Raw genomic sequence first — 11,704 nt, 5'->3', positions numbered from 1 at the left:
TGAGAGAGAGAAAGCGGGGGAATGGGGACCGAGTCTCGCTGTACTCTCGTATACCCCGTACTCGCGTAGCGTACTCGACACGCGATCGAATCGCGCGCGTTTGTTAGCATTAAACTGCCAGATAAACGCACGCGTCGCCGAATGCACCCCCCTCCACCCCCCCGCGATATGCATCGTCGCGCTCACCAACGGTATCGATGGCGGTTATCGATTCTACCATTTCGCCGCTTACACAATTATCGCCTTTCTCGTCCCACCGACGTCTTTTCCGCCCTCTCCCCCCCGGGCCAGATTTCCCGAGCGAAATTTCTTACGCGCGACTCTGCGCCGCGCGCGGATTATTTTCAGCGCGTTCCGGTGCGTTAAAGTCAGGGGTGGGCAAAATGCTGCCCGCGGGCAACGGGCGCCCGCGGGCGCCCGCGGGCATACCCGCGGGCATGCCCCCACTCCAATCATCGCCCCACCACGTCTCAATCATATTCGGAACTATACTTCTAAAGCGCGACGTTCTTTCCCACTTGCCGAAACTGTCTCCCCACTCTTGCCAAAACTGTCTCCCCACTCTTGCCCGACACGCACAGCTATTGCCCGCGGGCAAACGGGCGCCCGCGGGCAGTGAAAATTGCCCAGGCCTGCGTTAAAGGATATTGGCCGTTTCGCGTTTACCTTTGATATTTCGCACTGTAAATATTGCAAATCTCCCGGTCTCGCGTCCACGTGTCTTCTTAATCGATCCCCGCGAAGCCGATAAGAGAGGACGTTATTTTACAACGACTGCGCGCGCGTGTGTGTACGCTACGAGTAACGTCGGTACAAAGGATGATCATTATTCATAGCGAGCGGCAAAAACGAAGGACGACGCGTGACTCACGCATCGCCGAAACCCGTCAGGCGCGTAACACAACGTCGATTACGTCTAATCGATGATACTGATAAATGGCGCGCTAATCGTCTGGCGCTCACAATGCGCGCGCACGCGTGCGCGTTTCCACGTGTGCATAACGTGCGCGCGCGCGGGAAAAGTTGAAACGACGCGAGGGGCGGTCATTCGAAAGCTACGGGCAGGACTTTAAATCGCTTTTAAATCCGGCTGTCTGGTTCCACCGGTTTAGACATATAAAGTATACGGCAGCGCGACGTGCGACCTTTCGCAAATTGGCCCACGAGTAGCGACCTTTCGCGTTAAAATCTGCCGGCACTCGGGACGACTTGGCGCTTATTTAAACGATTGCGTTTCCCCCCCCTCTCTGTTATTTTTTTCAACGGACGATTATTGCCGCAATGTTGCTCCAATCGTATTTTTGTGTCGCATTTTACCGAAGCGTTGTATAAAATCGCGACATTCTAAATGTAAGCGAACGCAACTCATTGCTGTTGTTGTTGCAACTGATGTTTATACAGGCGTTATAAGGACATCGTAAAAAATATGAAATATAACGTCATTAAATGGAGAGACGTTTGAATGGAAAATAGCGTCGTAATACAAGCACGGCTCGTAGCATCTTACCGCATAACCGTGAAATAACGCGGTAAAATGCAAAATTGAAGCTGCCTTGAGCATAAGAATTAAAACGGCCGTAATCTCGGCAACTTGACTTTTCTCTTCTAGTTACACGTACTTCTAGTTACGTTGCACTTCAATTGCCAGACATAAAGAAATGATTCTCGCATCGACAGCATTTAAGTTGACGTTAAAAATTATGCGCTATGTTATACGCGACGTATACTGATAGAATACGTATTTGAAACTATAATTGCGTAGTAAAATAATTATAGTCAGGAATACCATTTCTATAGTAATTATTACTATGATATTAGCAATAGCAACCATATAGGCACAGTAATGCTAACTATTTAAATTTACTACAAAATATAAGCCTTGAACTATTATTCTGTTAAAATATCCAGGTAATGAATAGTAAATTGATTCACTATGATTCACTATAATTCACTATAAATTCACTATAACTCACTATACAATATAGTAAGACTATAGTTATTCTAATCGTTTTTTTACATCAATGTGCACTGATACAAAAATATGTAGTACTTGAAACTATAATTGCATAGTAAAATAATTATAGTCAGGAACATCATTTCTATAGTAATTATTATTATAACATTAGTAATAGCAACCCTACACACACAGTGATGCCAACTATTTAAAACAAATACTATAAAATATAAGCTTTTAACTGTTATTCTGTTAAAATACCCAGGTAATGAATAGTAAATTAGTTGACTATAATTCACTATAAAATATAGTAAGATTACAGTTATTCTAATCTTTTTTTCCTATCAGTGTGCACCGATAGAAAAATATGCGCGTAAAAACTTGGACCGAACCCGACGAAAATTTGAGCGTACGTGTATTTCGCAGCGGTCGGTGCAAACGCGTTTGATCAAACACGCGCGCAATCGTCATAAATGCAACGTGCGATTTATCCATGAAGTGGAAACACTCGGCGGAATTGCGGGTGCATATCGCGTCGCGCATAATGCTCCAATTGTACGGACCGCAAATGAAAAGTACTAATATCGCGAGACTGTTTTAATCTCATTGAGAAAGCGCCGGACGGACGAGCTTCATTTCGCCGACCGGCGAAAGTGTCGTTAACCAAATACGCGGCGGCTCCGGGCATTTTAATTCTCGGCGGCGCAATTAAAAAAACATGAAGCGCGCACGTGGAACGCGCCGAAATTCTGAGCGAATTAAATTAATTATGCGCGGATTATTCCCCACATTCTCGGAAACGGTGCGGGATCGTCGACGCGAGACGGAAAATGAGAAACGGGGGAGGAAGGGGGGGAAGCTGGTATCAGACATCTAAATAACGGCGCGTGTAATAATGGACATTGTACGTTTACACTGTACTTTATCAGTCGGAATCGTTTTGCTTGGCTTAAATTGACGCGTGTTTTTAAAAGCGGTTGCCGCACAAGTGCGCAGATTCCACGCTTAAGTCTCTCCGAAAGCAACGGAGGAGACTAAGCTCTTTCTTTTCAAAGATTCTATTTCGTTGTCGCGAGAATTCGCTTGCTTGCACTAGCGCGCGCTAAAACTTGTTTACAGTCAATTCTTACTTGGCTGGTTAAACGATCTGCACAGCATCCGTACGGATCATGTCTTTGGTTAAATACTTTTTCAACGTGTGCTTAAGAAGACCGCAAGTATAATACTGAACTCTGAACGAGCCTCGGTTCTGCACTCGGTGCAAACGACCGAATTCGCTAATAGATAACGCGTGTAAAAAGCATGTAATTTAGTGACGGTTCGACCCTGCGAGAACAAGTCGTACGTACACACCTTTGGCGATAATTTTAGTTACTTGAGGCTTTGGCACCGTCTACGCCAAATAGAAAAGTGCAAGGTATCGCGCGAGCAAAGAAGCGTAAAACAGCCAAGAAGAGAGGCGAGGCGAGGAGGCGGAAAAGGAGGAAAAGAAGCGAGCGCGGAGAAGCCGCGGAGGGCCGGTGCGCGCGCGATAATCCATTTGCTCCTTTCGTAGACCAACGGGGCTAAGGTGTCCTATTTATATCCGCGAGAAACTCACGCCTAACGTGTAGACCGGTATTGTGCAACTTTCATCGCTTTCCATAGGATGTTCCGCTGAATCGTGGAGGAGAGAAACACGAAGGGAAACAATATCACTTCGTTAGTGAAATTAATGTAAGAAAAAAAGGGAAGAAAACCCAAGAAAGACTTTTTGGGACATGTAAAAAATGTTAACATTAACATTTTATTTTTTACTGTGCACGATGCTGCATGGAAGATTCCACTACGGGGCATCTGAAGATGACTTTAAGACAAGCTTAAATATACAATTTGGCTATAAATCACCCATAGACACCACGTCCTTGAGAGAGTAGCGTTATTCCGTGATATTGAAATACCCGAAAGTTTCAAACTTGTGAGGAAAATAAGGAAAGGACCGCCTCGCGTTTTCAGAAGATCCACTCCAATCGTCGTACACCGCTTTCTATATTTAATTTCCAATAATAATGGAGCATCCCGTGCACTGCGAACGAGACGAAACAAGGGACCGAAGAGGCGAGAGTAAAGGCGAGTTGTAGCCTCGAGCGAAAAATCTCCAGCGCGTACAAACAATCCATTCATTTAACAATGCGCGGCTCAGGTTGCGTTCAAGGCCGCTGTATCGCGGATCAAAGAGCTCCCGCGGGTAGCGGGAGAGTCGATCGTCTCGCCAAAGGGGTAGCGGCTCAAAATAATCCGGCATTACGTATCCTCCTGCTCGCAATCGCCCGTTGAAATCCGTCGCGAGCGCGGACGCGCGGCGATCGCCGTTGCTCCGCCGACGTTTATCAAACTTCAATTACCGATAAATGTCGTTATCGCTTACGATAACGGCAAGCTAATTACGATAAAAATGTCCCGCGCGTAATCGGATGATACGTGAGCTGTCTCGCGCGAGATAATACACCTCCTCGCGTTGTATCAATTGAAAGGTGCACCCTCAGAAAGGATTTCTGTTACCGAGACAAAACATATATTCTTGACGCATTCATATTTCTCACAGCCTCGTTTAGTTAAAAAAATAAGACAAAATCAAATCGATAATTCCTATTCTCCTCTATCGAATGAAAAAAGATTGACTTACTATATTGAGACAGGAGTAACTTAATACATTGTTGCGTTTAGAATAAATCTTCCCTCCGTCTTACAACGCACGAGAAGTTGGCACCACAAAAGACGACACGCACTATCATTTCATTCTAGATTTCAAAAATTTTAATTCAAGATTACGATATTCCTTTCTCTACAATAAATAGCTTGGAGCTATATCGATCCTATTTTATGACACATTCAAGTGCAACAGCATTGGGGACCCGTAAATTTTCTCGGCGGGCGTGAAGAAAACATTCGGGCACGCGGCGCGATGACCAGTGGCAAGTGCGTCCGATACTCCCGGGGGATCGAGAGAACGTCGAGGGTGCGACAAAAACGTGCGTTTCCGGAGTCGTCCTCCGTTTTCCGACGTCGCTCATCGGCGCGATAAGATAGACGCCGGGACTCGGAGGAGACGACGACGCGATTTCGCCCGTGGTCGTCGCGGCGTTGGACGGATTTGAATATCGATTCTATCGAAATACACACCGATTACCGGCGACTACCGGTTTCTCCGGGCTCGCTCGCCCTCGTGCGTGCAGCGGCGGCCGAGAAAGAGAAACGAGACGCGACCGGTCGCGTCCGGCCGGAGCGAGAGGAGCGGAACGGAGCGGAGAGAAATACACCTTGCACCTGTCGGCCGGCTACACAAGTGGCTTTCCACTAAACCGCGTTACTTGAGAATCGACCCTAGCGATTAAAGGTCAGCGGTACTCAGCCATCTTGAATCCCGAATGCGGTGAATGAGAGGATAAATGCAGACGCTGTTACCTACGACTATTCAAACGGAATTAAACCGGAGTAAATACAACGCGAAGACAGCTAATAGTCTCTAACGTCTCCTAACGTAATAAAGATCCCCTCGGGAGCGATATATTTACGATAATGCTACGAATAAAAGTTTCCATCTTGACAGCCGCGATATTACACGAATCCCCGCACGGTTTTCGCCGGTGAAAAGTTATTTGAGCACAAACCGCGGGAAATTTTTTTTTTTTCGTTTCCTTCGATCGCTTCCGGGGTCGTAATTTCCGGCGCGGGGCTTTAAGAAGAAAACAAGTTGCGCGTGCGCACGCGCGGGCAGCTCGCGAAAATTTCATTCCACCGAGGAAGTTGGACATTTCTGTCACGCCGTGATGGAAATTTGTAATTTTCCCGCTCGACGTGGGACAGACGTAACCCGCGATCGGGACCGTCGCGTCGCGGCGCACCGGAGACGCTGTTTATAGAAAGTGCAAGCGAATTGCAAATGTTGGTACAATTGGCTGCGGCCGACGATATTCGCGGAAAATGGAGAAACGCGCGGGACGTACGCCGGCGAGGCGGATATTAAAATGTTGCGCGGCTCGATGTAACTCTTGCGGCGGCAGCTTCTTCTTCTTATTCTGACGAAATTTCCGTAACCGATTTTGCACGCGCCGGTGCGAGGAAGCGCGATGCGATGTGAAAGCTATCAGAGGTAACGAGCGTTAATAAATAAATCACAAGGTAGTCTTTAATATCAGTTCAACTGGATCTCCCCGTCCGACACAGGTCTCTCGTTACTCTCGTGCATATTTAATGAACGACGATGCTATTTCCACGGACTTTGCACTCCCCAACCAAAGAGTGCAATTGTTATATATTTTATTTTTTACTAACATCCTACTGTCGTAATGGTATTGGCCAAATAATGAACGTGCGATCTTTAACAATCTTGTAACAGATTACAGATAATGAATAACGATGCAATTTCAATGGACTTTGCACTGCCACCCTCAGAAAGAATTTCTGTTACCGAGACAAAAATATTCTTGACGCATTTATATTTCTCGCAACGTCATTTAGTATAAAAGTAAGACAATATCAAAATAAAAAAATAATTCTTACTCTCCTCTATCGAATTAAGAAAGATTGACTTGCTATATTAAGACAAGAATAACTTAGGCAAGTTTATGTATTCTTGCGTTTAGAAAATTAATTTTCCCTCCATCTTACAACGCGCGATATTTGACAAAAGACGATACATACTGTTATTTTGTTCTAGATTTTAGAATTTTTTATTTAAGATTAAAACAGGTATTCCTTTCGCTATAATAAATATGAATGACGCTGTATCGATCCTATTTTATGATACATTCAAGTGTAATAGCATTAGATTCGGGAATTTTTTCTGTGGATGCCCCAACCAAGGAGTGCAATTTTTATATTTTTTATTTTTGACTAATATCCTACTGTCATAATGGCATTGGCCAAACAATTAATGTGTGATCTTTGGCAAACTTGTAACATATTACTTGATAAGGGTCCAAATCTGGGACCGAAACGTTGTAACGCGTTTCGTTTGTAAAATAAAAACGTCGGCCAGTGTAGGTCGTTAAAATTGGATGTCATTGTTAATAAATAATAAATATCGACGGCGCTTGGACACGCGCGATCGGCGCCTGTACGCGGTGGCCAAGGCAGCGTGCACCTCGGTCCCTTCGACCTACACGCAACCGCCCTTTTCTATCGAGCGACAGAATCGAGGATCGCGTAATTGTCGCAATCTGGTGCGATCTTGAAACGCGCGCGTCCGAAACGGCCGCGCTGCGAGTATTACATCATTATTGTACTTTCGCGCGACTGCGTCATCGGCTCGAAATCGTAATCGTGCAAACCGCGTCTATCGAAAAAGGAAATTGCCAGTTGACGAAACGCGGATTCTTATCGCACGCGGGCCGCGTCCGACGACGACGACGACGACGAATGCGTGTCGCGCACAAGTCCGACGCTTATCTTCCAACAGTAAACAAAGGACACGCGATATTTATAGATCGCGCGGATAATATCGTATCGAGCGCGGGTATCAATAATCTTAAGTTTCATTATTCATCGTCGCCGGCCCGCGTCGGATGACGGCCGTGGACGGGCGAAATTAAATGTGACGCACGGCTCATTCGCGCAGGTGGGCAAAGATGTAAGAACGTTAACTCGCATCCCCGGGCACGCCAAAGGGTCAAAGGGGAAATTTTCTCTTGATTACGAGCTCGCAATCAAACTTTGGCGGGGCGCGAAAGTAAAGCCCCGCGACGCAGGCGACTCCGAGAGGGAAATTTCGTTGCGCGGTTTCAAGAAAAACTCGAGTTCGGCGCTTTAATCAGGAAACGCCGCGATGCGTCCTACTCTCCAACTCGACACGCTCTTTTCTTCCCTTCGTCTTTTCTCTACGGTCGGGCGTGCATTCAATATCTCTCAGGTTTTCCTTCGAAACGGTATCTGCGTGTCGAGGCGCGAAAAACGTTATCGGGTAGAAAGTACGAACGGCGAGCGCGTTAAGATATGCCACCGAGATAATGGCCGAAACGTCGAGTGTAGCGCGACAATTAGTTAGATATAAATTACGTACACACTACTTGTAATCGTCACGGTAAATTTCCGGATTATCAGCGGCGATATCGCGGCGTATCGCGGCGTCTGCAAGCTAGTAACAAGTGGTATCCGCGTGCCAGGTGGTATTTGAATAAGCGAGCATCGGCAGCTCGTTAAACTGCGGCGGCGTCCGCGATTTTCCCGGCCGCGGGCCGTCGCGATAGCGCGAGACGCCGAGTTATCGGATTATAAATTTATGTAACGATGCACAGTGCCCGCGCGTTGGCGCGGAATTATTTTCGATAAACCCACGAGATAGCATCGCCAACGTCCGCGTGCCGACTGTCGCCCGACGTTTTTCCTTTCGCGTTCGTTAGCCGCCGGTCACGCTCCGGCGGAGGAGATTGCGCCGAGATTCGTCGTTCGTCTGGCGATTCCGTCCGCGAATTAATTGCCGCTCGCCGTCGCCGCGGAATTAAGCCAGGAGTCAAACTGGACCGAGAGGAACGCGCGGATCCGCGCGTGGTTTCCCGCGGCTCTCGCTTTCGCGAGCGGCCGACGTGCGGTTTTTCTATTATCCTCGACATCTGCGCGAGCTGCGCCCGAACAACTTTGCGATTCGTCACACTCGATATTATAATCGTGCCAGCTGTCGTCGTATCTTAAGATCGGTACGCATTGGGAAGGAGAAGAGCGAGAAAAGGTAGTGCGCGCAAGTGGGATTTAACAAATTCCAATTCCACTTCTCGACAAAACGCCTGTTGCCTCTGAGGGTAAATTTAAAGGACTCCTAGAACTCCTCCGTTTCTAACCGCGCGGTCAGGTGCGCGCCTATCGCTCGGCAGAGACACGCGTAAACAATGGACGTGACGATCGCGCGCGCGCGCGCGCAGCTGTTGGCGAGCGACGTGTAACAGAAGGCGAAAAAGGTGTCCCGCTCTATCGCTCTCGAGCGGGGACACGCGGGGAATTAGAAGAGGGGGGGGGGGGGAAACTCACTCCAGAAATAATGCACAGTATCCATCCAAGCCCCGCGGTGGCGAAGATAGGACGTTGCCTTCCTCCGGGATTATCGGAGCGCGCTCGTGAGACCGGAGACAAAACGACAGGCTACCCCCCCGAGTCTCCTCCTTCTCCACTTGCTCGTCGTCCCCGACGTCTTGTCGTCGTCGTCGCCGTCGGCGCGCTCCGACGACGACGAGGCACCACCGGCACTCACCCCCGCGGACCGACGGGATCGCACGTCGCCCCGCGCGATTTCACGCCGCGACGCCGGTAACTCAAGTACGATGAGGAACGGCTCCTCGGGTTTCTCACTCCGGGACACTCACCGGGCCCCCCGACGGCAGCTTCCTCGTCGCGCGTCGCGCCCCGACGACGTCCGTCGCGTGCATTAGCCCGCGCGGCGCCGCGCTTTTCCCGCGTTCGCGTCCCCGCTCGAGCTACGCATGCACGGCACGGCACGGCACGGCACGACACGTCACGGCACGGCACGGCACGGCAAGGCACACGGCACGGCACGGCACGGCACGCACACACGCACCGCACGCGCGGACGGAGCGCGGCGGAACAGCGCGAGCGGAACGCAGAGAGCGCGAGGAGACACCAAGGATGTTTAACAGCCTGGCTCGCTCCTCTACCTCGTCGAGCGGAGCGGAGCACCGTAACGCGATGCGACGCGACGCGACGCGACGCGATGCCGATGCGATGCGATGCGGCCCGATGCGATGCGGCGCGCGATGCGATGCGATACGTCGCGTGCGTCCGCGCGCGCTGCGACACTTTTCAAAACAATATACAAGCAACACACCAACCAGCGCACGTCTCACCCCGTACGTGTGCTCGCTTTAAGCGCTTTCTCGCGCCACCGCCGTGCGCCACTCCGTCTCTCCCCCCTTCCCACCCTCAGCCGCCCGCCTGCCTCTTTCTCTCTCTCTCTCTGTCTCTCCCTTCCTGCCCCCTACCCCCTACCTTCCAGCCTCTCTTCCAGCCAACGGCGGTTTTTCCGCACGCACACGCCGCCGCGGATCAATAATTCACCATACGAATTCACCAGAAGCGGGCGAGCGAGCGAACGAACGAGCGAGCGAGCGGAGCGGGCGAGCGGACGAGCGAGCTGGCGGACAGGCGACTAGGCGGAGAGGCAGCAGCGCGGCGGCACGCGTTTCTGTTGCGGCGCCCCCGCTCGCGCGCCGGCAGCGAGGAAACGCGCACGCAGCCCACACCACCGGCACGTACCGCGCCGTCGAGCGACGACCGCGAGAGGAGAGTCGCCCTAACCTCGACGGTGAGGTGAGCCGCGTCGCGACGCTGCAAATCGACTCGGCACGGCCGCACAGCTGACGCGGACGGCGCGCGCTCGTATAAACAACTTACTTACGCCCGCGGAGTACGCGATGTAAACAGCCCTCTCTCAAGTAAACACGCCGCTTCGATTTCTATCTCGTTTCATCAACTGCGTGCCGTCGCGACCGGCGCGGCGAGGCGCTTTTTCTCTTTTCACCTGCGCGCCCCCTCACCCCCCCCCCCCTCTCTCTCTCTCGCACGCTCGCTCCGTCTCGGCTCGGAGTAATTTTGAGAACGCCGCGATCGGAGCCACGCGCGAGAGCACCGGTCGCGCGGGACGGGTAGTAACGGCGTCGCTCCGGTCAGGTTCATACTCGCACGCGAAATACTACGTCGATCTCTCTCTCTCTCTTTTTCACGCGCGCATACGGCACATCTCGCTCTCTCTCTCTCTCTCTCTCTCGTCCATCCGTCAGTCGTTCGTTCGTTCGTTCCGTCAGTGATTTCTCGCTCTCTCTCTCTCCCTCCGCGGGTAATATCGCCGTCGTCGCTGCGATCGGACTCGTTGTTCCTCGCGCGCGCGGGCCCGTCGCGAGCCGCGAGCGAGAGACGACGCCACCGTCAGGACGTCCACGGCACGGGCGTGGACGCGCTCGCTCGCTCGCGGCTCGCGACGGGCGCTCGTACAGGCACTCCGGTAATTTTCTCTGTCCTCAGTTACTTACCACTTGGCTGAGCTACGTGACGTGGCGGCACGCGCGCGGGAGCGCGAGGGCGGCCCTGATTTTCCCACGGCGAAATTCGCACGGAGTGTATATCGACGCGCGGTACTGCACCACGGGTAAATACGAGGACGGTCACTCTCGTGTTTTTGGTATGCCAGGAATGGCACAAAGAATCTGGACAACGCACACGCCTGCTGCGCAGCCGGTCTGCGCACACGCTGGCACCGCTTAGGCGGCCGCGGGAGAAACCAGAATCGCGTAGGCGCCCGACGCCGCCCGAGCCCACCCGAGCGCCCCACCGCTCTCGCGCGCGTCCTGCCCGCGCCCCCCACCGCCCGTTCCCCGCCCTCCCGCCGCCCGCGGCGGGATCAGTCGCGTCACGCTCGTAATAGAGGCTGGTTGTTGGTTGGGCGCGCTCGCACGTCCGCTCGCTTTCTCTCTCTCTCCCTCTCTCTCTATCTCCCTCGCTCGCTTCAGGTTCGAGGGGCACTTGTTGAATTTCAGGGCTCGCATTTTAGGCTTTGAAAATAAATGCGCTAATAAATGAGGATGTAGTATCGCCGGGCCCGAAGAGGAGGCTCGCCAATTAACGCATCTTCCGCGCGTTCTAGTCCCTTCGAGCGACGGCGACGGCCCTACTGCCCTAGTCGAATAGAACGCACCATTCGGACGAGTTGGAAATGACGCGGGGTGATTTCCGCCCCGTTTCTGCGAGTGTATTTTCCCTCGCGTGCCC

General features: G+C 51.4%; 1 protein-coding gene across 4 annotated transcripts in view; it reads right to left on the bottom strand.

Moving 5' to 3' along the window:
• The window catches only part of LOC105567288 (protein scalloped), a 171,711-nt gene extending 160,674 nt beyond the window's left edge, over positions 1 to 11,037 (bottom strand). For 2 of the 4 annotated variants that reach the window (XM_012022046.1, XM_012022049.1), the window contains exon 1: positions 10,969 to 11,037. Coding sequence is in view for 1 of the 4 variants with exons in the window: in XM_012022048.1 (XP_011877438.1) it covers positions 8,957 to 8,981 (25 nt within the window). In the remaining 3 variants the exon portion in view is untranslated. Of the gene's footprint in view, positions 1 to 8,956; positions 9,416 to 10,968 lie in introns of those variants that run through there. The other 2 variants (XM_012022048.1, XM_012022047.1) reach the window with 2 other exon arrangements.
• Positions 11,038 to 11,704: the final 667 nt, after the last annotated feature.

The sequence above is a fragment of the Vollenhovia emeryi genome, unplaced genomic scaffold, assembly GCF_000949405.1.
Source record: "Vollenhovia emeryi isolate VEMERY1.0 unplaced genomic scaffold, V.emery_V1.0 DF939139.1, whole genome shotgun sequence".
Lineage (NCBI taxonomy): Eukaryota > Metazoa > Arthropoda > Insecta > Hymenoptera > Formicidae > Vollenhovia > Vollenhovia emeryi.
The sequence above is the reverse complement of the archived record's forward strand: the minus strand, read 5'-3'. Positions and strand labels throughout refer to the sequence as shown.